The sequence below is a fragment of the Styela clava genome, chromosome 13 (assembly GCF_964204865.1).
Source record: "Styela clava chromosome 13, kaStyClav1.hap1.2, whole genome shotgun sequence".
NCBI classification, from domain to species: domain Eukaryota; kingdom Metazoa; phylum Chordata; class Ascidiacea; order Stolidobranchia; family Styelidae; genus Styela; species Styela clava.
The window spans coordinates 8,138,496-8,155,344 of record NC_135262.1 but is presented as its reverse complement, the minus strand read 5'-3'; the positions used below and the strand labels follow the sequence as shown (position 1 = coordinate 8,155,344).

General features: G+C 34.2%; 2 protein-coding genes across 3 annotated transcripts; one reads left to right on the top strand and one right to left on the bottom strand.

Annotated features, from left to right (window-relative positions):
• Positions 1–1,993: 1,993 nt before the first annotated feature.
• On the bottom strand, positions 1,994–8,064 carry LOC120333350 (ornithine decarboxylase-like). Its single transcript, XM_078119632.1, has 11 exons — positions 7,943–8,064; positions 6,157–6,243; positions 5,753–5,926; positions 4,760–4,932; positions 4,540–4,674; positions 4,073–4,232; positions 3,646–3,784; positions 3,334–3,446; positions 2,848–2,971; positions 2,469–2,556; positions 1,994–2,357 (listed from the first exon to the last, which is right to left on the bottom strand). The coding sequence occupies exons 1-11, from the start codon at positions 7,958–7,960 to the stop codon at positions 2,285–2,287; spliced, it is 1,284 nt and encodes a 427-aa protein (XP_077975758.1). The 5' UTR covers positions 7,961–8,064; the 3' UTR covers positions 1,994–2,284.
• A 1,643-nt stretch (positions 8,065–9,707) lies between these two features.
• On the top strand, positions 9,708–16,670 carry LOC120333369 (ornithine decarboxylase-like). 2 transcript variants are annotated; one of them, XM_039400782.2, is made up of 11 exons: positions 9,725–9,961; positions 11,247–11,333; positions 11,565–11,738; positions 12,724–12,896; positions 12,970–13,104; positions 13,438–13,597; positions 14,209–14,347; positions 14,785–14,897; positions 15,026–15,149; positions 16,210–16,297; positions 16,414–16,670. In XM_039400782.2, exons 1-11 carry the CDS (start codon positions 9,944–9,946, stop codon positions 16,484–16,486), a joined length of 1,284 nt encoding a protein of 427 aa, XP_039256716.2. In that variant the 5' UTR covers positions 9,725–9,943; the 3' UTR covers positions 16,487–16,670. The 2 variants fall into 2 exon arrangements, with proteins under 2 accessions (XP_077975745.1, XP_039256716.2); XM_078119619.1 differs by lacking the exon at positions 15,026–15,149 and having other exon boundaries at positions 9,708–9,961.
• The last annotated feature ends 179 nt before the right edge of the window (positions 16,671–16,849 follow it).

Here is a 16,849-nt window from a genome sequence, read left to right as displayed (position 1 = left end):
ATAGATCGAAAAGTTCATTGAGTATTATAATAATTGTACAAATGCATTTATATTGTAATGTAATTGAAGGTACCGTACGTTAGCAGCTGGAATGTTTCAGTGCTAGGCAGACAATCCCTAACGTCAAATTAAGTTTATTTTTTGGGCACAAATCACGAGAAAATGACAATTACACAGTTTTACTGTTCTATCCAAGGTTCTAATATCTACTTCAAAAAGTGTAGAATTTTAAAACTGTTGATATTAGCGGTGAGTATCCGTACGAATAATTCAACTAACACTTCTTACCAGATAAGGATAATCAGTAGAGATTATTTTAGAATCATAAGATCAACTGGTGTACTGGGAATTAGTTTGGGAAATTTCGAAGGCGACCTAGCCGGATTTATTGGCAACTCAGCCAGCATACGCCCGAGATCCAAAATAGCATTGGGAAAATAACTGAAGTGTCCAGTGAAAAAACTGAGGCAGAATAACAAAAAAAACAAATGTGTATGCATTACAAGAAAACAATGGATGGAAAATCTTGACATCAGGTAAGGCGAAATTGTAATAACGCAATCCTATATCTGTGCATTATAGAAAAAGGCAGCTTTAGAATTTTTTTAAATTGCTCAATTATATAGAAATCTTCTGTGCTTCGTCATCTAAAAACCGTCATCCAAAACCTGCATAATGAAATTGATGCAATTGTGTGTATTTTGATGAGTATCATTACTCCATGTCGCTGTCTTTGTAATCAATTATATTTGTCTTGGTAGCCAATTATATTTTAGTTGCTAATACAAACTCTGTGTTCTACCTATCTTTTTCATTTGTCTGGTAAAATTAACCGGTTAACCGCAGCGTGACGTTTGACGTAATAATTTTAGTCCATTACGTAATAATGGTTACAAAGCAATTTGCCTGATCTTATTCCGGTATCTCTTAAAATTATTCACGAATTGAGATAGTTTCGAGATAGTTAGTTTCGTGATCGCTCTGCTGCAAGAGATATGCAGCGTTCTTCGGACATATGGAAGTATTTTAGTAAAACCCGATTCCGTTACTAAATGTCAACCATGTGAAAAAAATTTTAGTGCTTGATGTGCAAATTCTACTTCGAGATATCATATAGAAAACAGCATTGACTACGTACATTAAATGGACGATTTTTAAATAAAATCGTGAACAATAATATATTTTTACCGAAAACCGATTCTGAATTCATCATTGTCAAATTTTCATAATCAGCAATTTTGGTACTTCAAATATTTTCCACATTTATTGGGTCCTTAGCAATACAGTTGGTGGTATTCTTTTGGATTAAACGTCACAGGAGATAAATTTGCGATGACGTAATCCTTTTAGAAGAAACGTACATTATAGAGATGATTTGTACCTGAAATGTCAGTCAACGGTTAAAATGAATCGTAATCGTTCACCATCTAAAATCGTTTAACCGATTAACCATTCCCAGCCCTAGTGTCTGGTTAAAGTTGCCACGTCAGAAAGCGCCGACACTATATTTCGTCCATTCCTATTCTAAATTGATTTGCGGCAGTTTTGCCCTTACTAACGCTAAACTGTAACCTGACGACGAAATGACCACTGAGTTCCCTCATTGTCTCGTTTCGTGCAGGTATTCAGTCACTCAATGTCAATCAGTCAATGTCAAAACATATAGTTGCATGAAACGTGACATGACTGAATTATTGTTTTCTGACATGAAGGTTGCAACTTAAATAGATATGTAACAATTGTACAATTAGTATTTCATATGGAGAAAAATAAAAATTCAATAGCGTATTTAGTATTTTTTGTAATCACTCCTAGTGGTTCATCAGTAAACATACTCCATGATGACCTTTTTCACAAAAATAAGTTATTCTCCAAGCCCAAGAGTAGTAAAGGGGTAGGATACATTAAACATAAAAGCCTTTTTTTTAAATACGGAAGGGTAAAGCGTCCCATTATAAAGTACAATAACATTGTAATACATATGTAGACATACATATGTGACATAAAAACAACTCTATTTCCGTATTATTTTCGAGAACAGTCGGATAAATGTGAAATTCACATATCTACATAAATATTATATCCAATAGGGCACAAAATGTAAAGTAGGTGTAATTTAATATTTCTAAATTTCTTCTATAATACAAAGCAATAATAATATTAAATGGTGCATTTATCAAAAGTTACTGCAACTTGTTCTATCTTCCTTATATGTCACTTTAAATCTATGTGAATAATATATTTGTAACAATAAATAGAGCGAGTTCCTCGTTACTCCCCCTTTTCATTTATATTCTAAGTTTTTGAAACAAAAACGGGAAGACGTTTTCTTCTTGCACAATTGCTGAAAAAGTAACCTGTACGAAGAATTAAGAAGAATTACCAAAAAACTATAGCAATGATTACTATACAGACAAATCAAACAAAATATTTATAAATAATTGTATTAGCTTTATTATAATACTCACAAATCTTCTTTTGAAATGACATCATAAAATGTTTTTGTTTTATACCCATTGAAACTAGAATTGAATGCGAAAGAATATGCTCCCATATCTAAAAAATCAAAACACAAAAATAGTCAGTGACATACGATACCTGATGCATAATAGAATGAACTAATAAACGACACGTTAACAAACTACAAGCGAGCAACCATGGTTGTTGTTAGTTTAAATTATTTATTTTTGATGAATCTTTCCTTGGAGACCGGGAGGTCCACACTATCTCAAGACATTCAGTGGTTAGTTTGAGTATAGACAAGTTACTGGATGCATCGACATCTGTTTTCCATATACTTTGAAGTATCAATGCTATTATTGTCCCTCTACAGTAAATAGAACTCACTTCTCCAGAATATCCAATCTCCTATATCAAGTTTGGGAAGAAAAACCTTGTCCATCACTTCATCATCAGATGTCAATACCGGACCCCAAACTCTGGACTTGAATGTTGATTTTTGCTTCATTGACTGTACGACATATGATAAATTAATGATATATTCAACTATATCAGTACAGTACATCCTTAGTATAGGGTTGCTTGATTTTACTAATCATATAAAAACAATTTCGATATCTAGAGAGCACAAAAATAGATGTTTTGGGTAAAGAACGTTTTTTAAATCATTATCCAACCTCGTGAATATAAAAATTTGAAAATTGTTCAGTCTACTATTTGATATTTGGAAATTCTCAAATTTTGCATTAGATTTCATGTAAGTATTGTACATGGTATTCTTCATATCTGATGTTCTGTGACTACGCTTTGCAGTGTATATATTACAGCAGTTTTACATTATCTTACTAAAACTTGAAATTACGTGGTGCCTACCTCAGATATAAAAAAATATCTCATGTCTCTATTCAACGTAAACAGGGAGAAAAAAGATCCAAATTTTCCATCATTCACATAGTAGTCGTATGTACTTTCGGGATTTTTGATTTCTGGTTGAAAAAAACACAATATTTTTTGTGTGCAATAAAGCAATACTGTACCATGTAAAAATTTAAAATCAACAAAAAATGATCGAAGTTTCAACAATGAATGATAAATATATTGTTTCAAATAACAGCGCACAATACTCAAGCCGTTTGTTTCATTTGCGAACGTATCACCTAAGTCAGTTTTAATAACAGAATTCACCTCTTCTTCCTATTACATTCGTCGCCAGTGTAAAAGCAGTGTCAGTCAGAAAAGCTCCTGGTTCAGATATTACTTCCAAGCCGGGATGTTTTGAAACTGGAAATAACTCTTCGAGAATAGTGTTAATCGAAGACATAGTCTTAAAATATGAAAATATCTGTTTAATCACAATGGTTGACGAATTTGAACCTTACGAATTACGTATTTTAGTGTAGGTACAACTTCTGAACGCATGCGAAGGAGACAATAATATAAAGGATTATCTATTTATGGATGTCAAGGTAACGGCCACACCGAAATGACACAATCTGCCCTTTGAAATATTAATGAATAGACTGTAAACAATAGAGATTTGTAAAATAATGCTTTTCAATCGCGAGAATACATTCCTGCATGAATCGTGATCCGTACTTAAACATTACCATACCTGTCGCAAGTAAGGATCCGTCATTCTAAAACCCCCGCCGATATCAAGCAAACTGAACGATATATTATTCTTCTCTGCAAAATCGAATAACCCTTTTGCATCTAACAAGGCTCGTTTAAACTGATCTGATTTATCTCCTGGTAATGCGCCGACATGGAAACTGTAAAATAGTAAAATACGTAATTTTGTAAACGCTTTTATTGTTTATCCTGATGCGATTCATTTTTCGTTTTTTATTTGTTGTCAAAAGACTTGGATAGATATTCAAAACGTTAGCAATATTACTCCGTATTAAACTTGACATCACCATCATCAACGAATAATCTTGCTGAAATGCCAAAATTAATATAACATAAACAAAGAGATATTCATCTAATTATCATCTATCTTATGGTGCATTTTTGCAAAACTTTTGACCATTCTGTTTTACTAACAGAAATAATCCAATCTCAGTAAAAAATTCGAACCTGATGCCGACGACGTCCATGTAGAATTCTTTTGCCATAAGTATAAGATCCCTAGCTTGTTTGGCCGTAGCTCCATACTTTAAACTGTAAACATTTCTCTTACCATCCTCTTGGACATAAATCCTCAAAACCAATCTAAAGAAAATCTCTCTCTTGTAATACAATACCATACAAGTATACAACACCATACACAGCAAAAAAACACTAATGATATACATACCTTGATGTTGGATGATATTTTTTCAGTTTTTTTAATTCATCTTCGTTGTCGAAAACCGTCGTTTTTACGCCATGTTCCTTTGCTGTCTGCAAATGTGAAATTTGCTTACAAGGATTCGCCATGATTATTTCATCCGAATCAACTCCAAGTCGTTTTGCTTGAAGAAGTTCATCCTATAGAAACAGCAGAGAGGAGAAAGACTAATATTGCTTGATAGGGACTCAAGAATACTATTGTGTCGAATGAATTAGAATCAAAAATTTAGAGAATACATTTTTATACTTCTTTCTTATGCAAACACCATACTGTAATCAATAAACACAGTAGCCAATTTACTGATATACCGGTAACGATTTACAGAATCATTTTTTAACAAGTTTGACAAGTCATATAAAATACATGATTTCGATTGACAAATGCAGCGCCGGTGTTGTTGACTGACTTCCATCATAGCATATAGTATAACGAATGTTTGTCCAAATGTGTGGTAGGTACCGCTTCTTCCACTATTTCTAGTTAGGGTGTATTGTGGGGCGAATGGCTAAAAAAAGTGGGATTCATGCAATGACCTGGGTTGGGATAAATATACTACTATGATTAGGTTAGAGCAGCGTATTTTATACAATTCAGACAACAAAAGAAAATTAAACTGTTTCACAGGGATTCCTCGAGATTCTGGAATGATGCATTGGGTTTAATCTCCAACAAAAGGTTGAAAACCACTTGGGTAGAGTAAGCGTTTATGTGAGCATCATGCAAGCAGGTTTTTACAGACATCCGCATTATCTGCTGCAAATTTGTAATCTGATAATCTGTAATAACGCTAACCATTCGCATACCACAGATATATATAGAATGTAAGCGGAAACACGCGATCTACTACCCATCTCGTATATTCGAGGTAACGTATAAACAAGAAAACAAGATTTGTAGCCCTCACGGTTTTACATCAACGATAATAAAATAAATAAAGTTATATAAAGAAATATTTGCCTGGCTTCCACAATAAAAGCCTGTTCCTAGTTCCACCAACGCATTGATTACTTGATCATAAGGAGCAACTTTTACTGCATAGAATGGTTTTACTCGGGGGAGCAGTTCTACCAACAGAGCGTACAACTTTGTCAATTCTCCGAGGTCGAACACGTAAAAGCTGTCATCAATGTTCTGAAAAAGATATCCGGTTTGTCAGAGTATTCAGGACAGTTTTTTTTTCGGAATTTTGTTGGGTACGTTTGTTATCTTTAGTTTTTACTGATTTAAGCTGCCTCAGTTTTGTTATTATGTTTACAAGCTGTTTGGGAATATGCCACTTTTTCTCCATAAAAATCTTGGGCATCCAACAATCAAAGTACTGTTTAACGGCGACACAGAAAATCACAAAAAATTTTACAGACCTGTCGTCCGTTCACGTTTTTCGTAAAGTATCTGCAAACATCATCGCAGGTTGAGTCACTGAATTTTTGAATGGTGTGGTGTACAATCTTAAAAAAAATTAATTCAGCTGGTCTTATATTTGAAGGAAAATCATTCCGGTAATTTTGCTTCATTAGCAGCAGCACATCAACATAACATGATACACTATAAACTGAAACCGCATTTCCAACCCATCCAATGTCGATGATATAATAATTTTACCACTTTCTCGTTGTAATATCTTATATACACCATGTTTCGTTAATCACTCAAAGGTGGAGAAAAGGTACAATCATAGGGTGTGTTATCCAATAATTTTCTTACTCCACTCGGTGGAAAATTGCCTATTCTGAGTATCATAAATTCCCAACCAAACGTTGTTTTTCTTGTTTATTTCCATCTACAGACAGGAAAACGCCAAATCTCAACATATCGATTTATTCATCACAGCGTCGTTTTCGTATATACCCAACCAAAAACTAGGAACATCAATTTTTCACACATGTGAATCCAAAATTGATATAAACAAATATATATCTTACCCATTAGTAATTATGAGATTATTGATTTTTGAAACGGTGAAATTCAGTGTTCAAAAATAAATTGCGCAATTTTGACACCGAAATAATAAAAAAAAGTCACTTTCTGTGCCTGCGACATCTTGTAGGCCTACAGTAACAATGAGCATCTTTCTGATGAACCAATGAGATATTCTGATTGAAAGTAGCGAGAAGAAATCAATGTAGACACGTGTCATGTCACGTGATATCAAAGTAGTTTATGACGTAGAGTTAGCGCTGAACGCAACTGGCTGACACGTTAGACATCGATTAGGCAGGGATGGCGAAGCACTGGCCCGCGGGTCACCAAGTGACCCACTGCATTTTATTCGTGACCTGCCAAGGCACGAATAAAATAAAATGCTAACATATTAGTGATAAAAATTAATAAAACCGTCTTTAAATTATTCTAACGATGACTAACCTATTATATTGTACCGTCATTCATATTCAAATTGTTAATTTATCGTTATCGGCCGGTATGGTAATTTTCAAAACCCATAATCTTGGACGTATGTATGCACCGCTGTGTACCGTTGTTCAGCTATTGGCTCTGACATAGTTTATGACATAACAATGCAACTGAACTGGTCATTTCTCGCAACGTCTTGTCCCTTTCGGAAGTGCGTCTGTGGACTGTTTTTTGGGGTTATACGTGAACTAGGTGCTACTTTGCATTTTATTAGTTTCTCACATACAATGCCGTTAAGAAAACAAAAACTTTGAGACTTGAATTAAAAATCTAGAAATTACAATGGGGCAGTGTGAAAGTGCCTTAATGTGGTTGAAAGCTGATGGAAAAATATCACTTTCAGAGTGGAATTCCCTCCAAACTATTTGGAACTGTAAAATAATTTACCTAAACGTTTCTTTGTAATTTTTGACCCATTCATTGAAAAAGGTTCGCCATCTCTGGCTTAGGGTAACACAAGCCAGATCACAGTACTAATGTGAACTCCTATTGCATTTGTGACTCTGGATCTGCGTTGCGGACAAATCCATCTTATAGATCTTTCCGGCCCAATCCCGAAGCCAACCCTACTATAGGTTACATGCAATACCGGTACTGCGGTTGCCAATCAAAGTCGTGTATTTCATCTGATTTGCCAACTTGTCAAAGGAATTCTGCAAATCGTTACCGGTATATCAACAGTATGATGTTTGCACTATATTCCCGTCATTAGCTCTGTTGCATAGCATAACCCACCTTAGAATCCATTGCCATCACTCTGACTGCTTTAAATATTTATCGATGTGGATATTTCGATAGCTCTAGTTTTTCGATTACTAACGCTAAACTATAATCCTTTCGAAGACAAAATAACCATTGAGTCACGTGTAGGGGGTGGTTGCTACCATCAAAAAGTGCCGTCGCAGAAGTTTTTTTGATTACTAACGCTAAACTACAATCCTTCTGAGACAAAATAATCACTGAGTTCCCTCATTTATACTTCAATTTTGTAAACATAACTAAAAACTGTTGAATAAGATGCCGAATTGGCATAAATATGTCAATGTTTTCACGCAATCGTGGTGAAAAGTGGATGGATGGCGACTTAAATCAGATCATTACCTGGCATTCGTTTTATTAGTGCGATGACTGATCACACACCACATCGTTAACGTCACGTTACGTGCAAGTATTTGTCTTGTCCATCAGTCAATGTCAAGACAAATAGCCTACTCGCATGAAACGTGACATGACTAAATTGTCTGCTGACTTATAGCTGCAATATTAAATAGATATGTAACAATTATATATACATGTGTTATTTCATATAAAGAAAGATTCAAGAGCTCATTAAGTATTTTTTGTAGCCACTTCGAGTTGTTCATCAATATACATACTCCATGACGACCTTTTTCGCAAAAATAAGTTATGCTCCAAGCCTTTGGGTAGTACTAGTAAAGTGATTAGACTGCATTAAACATAAAATTCATACGGTAACAAAATGTGGAAGGGTATTGCGTCTCAGTTCGAAAGGTACAAGAACATATTACTAGATTTGCAAATATAATCAAAACATCTATATTGTCGTACTATTTTCGAGAACAATCGATCGTACGTGAAGCGCAAATATCTACATGAATATTACTTTTTTTAACCTAGCCTTTTTTTTTTTTCGGAATGATTACCGAGTTCGATTTTGTAGACTTCGATTAAGTTCTATCCCGTTGTAATATTTTCTAGCTTCGATGGTTGCAAAAAGGACCTGCTTTTGCAACTTTTTATCGTGCGTATACGGCGATCGATCATGTATATATGTATAGCCAATAAAATACACCAATATAGCCAATACAATATTATTATTTTTACGTTGTTGTGTGAAGGCAGATGGGAGCAGTCCAATTTTAAACTCGATCGTCATTGCACCCGCTTTCCGAGATTACCTGATCTTCGCTTCCAACAACAAATACACAGACCCACCATCACACAATTGGTATATTATTGCCAACTTGATCGACACAATTCTACAGTATCTTAGGAATATATACCCCCCCCCCCCTCCCCCGATTTTTCAATACAAACCGTGACGTGCTTATATATAATAAATTGGGTCCTCATGTTGATATACTATCGAGCACGGCAGGAGATCTAATCTTGATTGTCCGATCAAAACTATCGCATGCGACGAGAATGATGCGCAACAACTATGGTTAGAAAAATGATTAACTTGTTTTGTCCTAATTCGAAGAATCTGAGTTAAACTCGATTTACAACTAATAATAATACTTTTGCTCGAATACCCAAAATTCAAGCGGGTGCAATGACGATCGAGTTAAAGACTGGACTGCTCCCATCTGCCTTTACACAACAACGTAAAAATAATAATATTGTATTGGCTATATTCTTGTATTTTATTGGCTATACATATATACATGATCGATCGCCGTATACGCACGATAAAAAGTTGAAAAAGCAGGTCCTCTTTCCAAGTAATGATCTGGACTTGATATTTAAGTCGTCATCCATTCACTTTTCACCACAATTGTGTGAAAACATTGACTTGTTAATGCTAATTCGGCATTTTATTCAACAGTTTTTAGTTGTGTTTACAAATGCACTTTTTGATGGCAGCAACCACCCCCTAACACGGTGATTCAATGGTTATTTTGTCTTCAAAAGGATTATAGTTGAGCGTTAGTAATCGAAAAACTAGAGTTATCGAAATATTCACATCGATAAATATTTAAAGCAGTCAGAGTGATGGCAATGGATTCAAAGGTGGGTTATGATATGCAACAGTACTAATGACGGGAATTTCAGCTGACTAATTCTTTGTCTACATATGAGTTATTTTCTAATGCTAGAATCAAAAATTTAGAGAATACAGTATATAAATCTTTCTTGTGCAAACACCATACTGTTGATAAAATAGGAAAATGGCCAATTTTATTAATATACCGGTGACGATTTGCAGAATTCTTTTGACAAGTTGGCAAATCAGATGAAATACACGACTTTGATTGACAAACGCAGTACCGGTATTGTATGTAACCTAGTAGCTTAAATTTGGGATTGGGCCGGAAAGATCTATATTCTATAAGATGGATTTGTCCGCAACGCAGATCCAGAGTCACAAATGCAATAAGAGTTCACATTAATACTGTGATCTGGCTTATGTTACCCTAAGCCAGATATGGCGAACCTTTTTCAATGAATGGGTCAAAAATTACAAAGAAACGTTTAGACAAATTATTTTACAGTTCCAAATAGTTTGGAGGAAATTCCACTCTGAAAGTGATATTTTTCCATCAGCTTTCAACCACATTAAGGCACTTTCACACTGCCCCATTGTAATTTCTAGATTTTTAATTCAAGTCTCAAAGTTTTTGTTTTCTTAATGGCATTGTATGTGAGAAACTAATAAAATGCAAAGTATCATTGATGCCTTGCCCAAGGCAAGATGCTTATTGTTGCTGTACAAGATGTCGCAGGCACAGAAATTGACTTCATTTTTATTTCGGTGTCAAAATTGCGCAATTTATTTTTGAACACTGAATTTCACCGTTTCAAAAATCATTAATCTCATAATTACTAATGGGTAAGATATTTGTTTATATCAATTTTGGATTCACATGTGTGAAAAATGAATGTTCCTAGTTTTGGTTGGGTATATACGAAAACGACGCTGTGATGAATAAATCGATATGTTGAGAATTGGCGATTTCATGTCTGTAGATAGAAATAAACAAGAAAAACAACGCTTGGTTGGGAATTTATGATGCTCAGAATAGGCAATTTTCCACCGAGTAGAGTGAGAAAATTATTGGATAACACACCTTATGATTGTATTTACCTTTTCTCCACCTTTGAGTGATTAACGAAACATGGTGTATATAAAATATTACAACGAGAAAGATGGTGAAATTATTATATCATCGACATTGGATGGGGTGGAAATGCGGTTTCAGTTTATGTTATGTTGAGGTGCTGCTGCTAATGAAGCAAAATTACCGGAATGATTTTTCATCAAATATAAGACCAGCTGAATTAATTTTTTTTTAAGATTGTACATCACACCATTCAAAGATTCAGTGACTCAACCTGCGATGATGTTTGCAGATACTTTACGAAAAACGTAAACGGACGACAGGTCTGTAAAAAATTTTGTGGTTCTCTGTGTCGCCGTTAAACAGTATTTTGCTTGTTGGATGCCCAAGATTTTTATGAAGAAAAAATGGCATAATCCCAAACAGCTTGCAAACATAATAACAAAAGTGAAGCAGCTTAAATCAGTAATATCTAAAGATAACAAACGTACCCAACAAAATTCCAAAAAAAAAAGCTATTTTGAATACTCGGACAAACCAGATATCTTTTTCAGAACATTGATGACAGCTTTTACGTGTTCGACCTCGGAGAATTGACAAGGCTGTACGCTCTGTTGGTAGAACTGCTCCCCCGAGTAAAACCATTCTATGCAGTAAAAGTTGCTCCTTATGATCAAGTAATCAATGCGTTGATGGAACTAGGAACAGGCTTTTATTGTGGAAGCCAGGCAAATATTTCTTTATATAACTTTATTTATTTCATTATCGTTGATGTAAAACCGTGAAGGCTACACATCTTGTTTTCTTGTTTATACGTTACCTCGAATATACGAGATGGGTAGTAAATCGCGTGTTTCCGCTTACATTCTATATCTGTGGTATGCGAATGATTGGCGTCGTATCAGATTGCAAATTTGCAGCAGATAATGCGGATGTCATTAAAAACCTGCTAGCATGATGCTCACATAAACGCTTACTCTACCCAAGTGGTTTTCAACCTTTTGTTGGAGCTTAAAAACCCAAGGCATCATTCCAGAATCTCGAGGAATCCCTGTGATAATATCCCAGTTTAATATTTTGTTGTTGTCTGAATTGTATAAAATATATAAATGAACACCCACTACTTGCAAGACAAATTGTAGCAAGTTTAATAATAGTGACAAATCCAAGTTGTATTCTTTTATATTTAAACAATATATACATATATATATAAATATATTCTCGGAGATTCGAATGGACACTTTCACAACCTTAAGGTGCCAGGAATTCCAGTTGGAAGCCGCTGCTCTAACCTAACCATAGTAGTATATTTATCCCAACCCATGAACGAACCCCACTTACTTCAGCCATTCGCCCTACAATACACCCTAACTAGAAATAGTGGAAGAAGCGGTACCACACATTTAGACAAACATTCATTATACTATGATATGATGGAAGTCAGTCAACTATACCGGTACTGCATTTGTCAATAAAAGCCATGTATTTCATCTGGTTTGCCAAACTTGTTAAAAAATGATTCTGTAAATCGTTACCGGTATATCAGTAAATTGGCTACTGTGTTTATTTATTACAGTATGGTGTTTGCACAAGAAAGAAGTATAAAACTGTATTCTCTAAATTTTTTATTTTAATTTTATTCGACACAATAGTATTTATTATTGGGTCCGTATCAAGCAATACTAGTCTTTTCACTCTCTTCTGTTTTCACAGGTTGAACTTCTTCAAGCGAAACAACTTGGAGTGGATTCGGAAGAAATATTCATGGCGAATCCTTGTAAGCAAATTTCACATTTGCAGACAGCAAAGGAACATGGAGTAAAAATGATGGTTTTCGACAACGAAGATGAATTGAAAAAACTGAAAAAATATCATCCAACATCACGGTATGTACAGCATTAGTGTTTGTTTTCTGCATATGTTATTGTATACCTATTACAAGTCTGAGATTTTCTTTAGATTGGTTCTCAGAATTCACGTTCAAGAGGATGGCAAGATAAATTATTTTAGTTTAAAATATGGAGCTACGACCAAAAAAGCAAGGGATCTTATACTAATGGCAAAAGAATTCCACATGGACGTCGTCGGCATCAGGTTCGTATTTTCACTCAGATTAGATTATTTCTAAATCCGAATGGTCGTTAGTTTTGCAAAAATTGCACTTATAAGATATGTGATAATTCAATGACTACCTCGTTGATTATGTTACAATAATGTTAGTATTTTAGCAGTTTAATCATTGATTATGATAATGGCATCACATTGATATTAATTAAAATCACGGGTTTGAAACGGAGTGATACTGCCGACGTTTCGAATATATACCATGCACAATTCCTTATGAAAACAAATAAAATACGAATGATGAATCTCATCTGGATAACTAATATAAACGTTTACAGAATTATGTGTTTTACTTGTTTACAGTTTCCATGTCGGCGCATTACTGGGAGATAAATCAGATCAGTATAAACGAGCGTTGTTAGACGCAAAAGAGTTATTCGATTTCGCTGAGAAGAATAATATATCGTTCAGTTTGCTTGATATCGGAGGGGGTTTTAGAGTGACGGATCCTTTCTTACAACAGGTATGGTAATGGTTAGGTACGAATCACGATTTATGTAGGAATGTATACTCACGATAGAAAAGCATTATTTAAAATTTGTCCACTGTTTACAGTATATTCATTTCTATTTCAAAGAACAAATTGTGACATTTTGATGTGGCCGTTTTCCTCGACATTCGTGAATGGATAAGCCTTTATTACTTATCGATCTTAAGATCGGTGAGAATGTTGATAGGTATTTGTATGTCTGTGTGTTAGATGCACGCAATATCTCACGAAAGCGAGGTTGAATCTGCTCCAAATTTTGCATGTGCATTCATCATAGCTCGGATCAGAAGCCTTTTGATTTTGGATGGATTATGTCTTATAATTAGCGAGTTATTAATTAATTAGCGATGGGACACACGGTGTCACTATGGAGTAAGACCACTGTTTTGGGGATCCCCTAACCTTCGATCGATAAGTCTAGTTTATTCTATATATTCTGGTTTAACTTTCTTACTCGCATGCGTTTATAAGTTGTTTCCCTGTTCCCTGACTACGTTGATCTGAATTGCATCTATCGCGGACGTACTGTCGGAACAAACTATACGATTTGATCTATGCGACCAAACAGATATTTTCTTGTTAAGACTACGTCTTCGATCAACATTATTCTCGAAGAGCTGTTTCCAGTTTTAAAACATCCCGATTTGGAGATAATATCTGAACCAGGAGCTTTTCTTACTGACACTGCTTTCACACTGGCAACGAATGTAATAGGGAGAAGAGGTGAATGCCGTTTCTAAAATTGATTTAGGTTATGCGTTCGTAAGTGAAACCTACTGCGCGAGACGTAACAATTTATCTACTCATATATGGATATAGACATCTATTTATACTAAATACGGAGTTAACAGTTTTGATTTAAGTTTTGGGGCCTGAACACATATTGAATATATGATGCCAAATTTACTTTCAACTTCAATTTTTATCAAGATACAAATGAATACTTGTATTACGTTGTGGAATTTAGATCCTGTGAAAGAATTGAAATAGCCCAAAATGAAAACTCGTTTAATGAAAATTTAAACGAGTATTGTGCGTTGGTATTAGAAACAACATATTTGTCATTTATTGGTAAAACTTTTATCATTTTTTTGATAATTTCAAATGTATGCTTGGTATTGATTTATTGCACACAGAAATTTTTTTTTTCATTTAACCAGAAATTGAAGATTTCGAAAGTACTTACCACTATTATGTGAATGATGGAAAATTTGGATCTTTTTTCATTCAGTTCATGTTGAATAGAGACATGGGATATTTTTTCATATCTGAGGTAGGCACCATGTATTTTCAAGTTTTGATAGGATAAATCAACACAGCTGTAATATATACACTGCTATATTCACGATGTACTGTACTGATATAGTCGAATATATCATTAATTTATTATATGTCGTACAGTCAATGAAGCAAAAATCAACATTCAAGTCCAAAGTTTGGGGTCCAGTATTGACATCCTTGGATGAAGTGATAGACAATGTTTTTCTTCCCCAACTTGACATAGGAGATTGGATATTCTGGAGAAGTGAGTTTGTTGTATTTACTGTGAAGGGACATTTTTAGAATTGATACTTTAAAGCAGGAGTGAACTACGGCTTCTCATCCGGTTTACTAATCCATGTCGGGTATGGGATTTATTCAATGACTCGGATGTATTTGCTGCAAATCAGTTCCGCATTTAGCCGTTTTCTATATTCAGTTTTTGTTTCTGCATTCAATGAGAATGTCATTTGCAGTTGACCTGCTTTCATTTATGTTTACGATGTATGGGATTAAACCATTATTGTTTTTACAATCCTGGAAATACAAGTAATCGCGTTTCTAATAATCATGCCTACGCTGTTAATTAACTAAACATAATTAAACTTGTTACTGGAAATGCAACAGATCTAAGACCTTTACTGACAACATGCGTGAATGGGGATTGATCAGTTGCCAGATTCCTCCAACCGAGAATAGTCACAAACCTTACTTAAATTCATCATTGCTGGTTTTCAATTTATTGTATGTATAAGAAAAAAAGTTCAACACAATTAAAATACTAAACCTTTCTTGATAGGGCTAATACAAGGTAGAAATAAATCTAAATTTTGCAGATAAGTTACATTAACGATGTAAATTTGACACTTGTTAAACGTATTAATAAAGTAGTGTCGAAAACAAGAAGGGAATCAAACTATAATTGTACTGAATATTCAGTACAACTATGATTGAATATGGCATTTTCTATATTTGAATTATCGCCTTATCGACGCTACCGTTGTCGAATTTTACTAATGCCGGTATTGCTTCTTTGCACAGTTACAAAACTAGCCAAGTCAGTATTTTAAGGATTAAACGAATAGCTCACATAGCTACTAGGTTTCACTCACGAAGCCTTGGAGCTCCGTATGAGGCAATTTTTGAACCTTATTGAACTTTTTGAAGTATATAGGCAACGGGTCAAGAATAAATAATTAAAACTAACAACAACCATGGTCTCTTGTTTGTAGTTTTGTAACGTGTCGTTTATTAGATCACTTTTTTATGCAAAAATATCGGATAGTGTATCTGCCAATGATTATATTTGCGTTTTCATTTTTTAGATATGGGAGCATATTCTTTTGCATTCAATTCTAGTTTCAATGGATATAGAACAAAAACATTTTATGATGTCATTTCAAAAGAAGATTTGTGAGTATCATAGTGAAGCCAATACAATTATTTATAAATCTTTCATTTAATTTATCTGTTTAGTAATCATTTCTAGCAATATTTTATTTGCTAATCATTTTTGATTTTTTGTACAGGATACTTTTTCAGCAATTGCGCAAGAAGAAAACGTCTTCCCGTTTTTGTTTCCAAAACTTAGAATATAAATGAAGAAGGAGAGTAACGAGGAACTCGCTCGATTTATTGTTACAAATATATGATCCGCATAGATTTAAAGTGACATATAAGGAAGCTAGAACTCGTTGCAGTAACTTTTGATAAATACATCATTATTTATTTGCATCTGCTTTTTATTATAGAAAAGTTTTAAAAATAATAAATTACACCTACTTAACATTTAGTGCTTTGTTGGCTATAGTAATTATGTAGATACGAGTATGTGCATTTCACATTTTCTCGACTGTTCTCGAAAAAAATATAGAAATACAGTTGTTTTGATTTCATATGCAAATTCTCATCCTTCACTTTGTTAATTCAGGCATGAGAAAAAATAGATGTTTGCTCGTTAAGTTA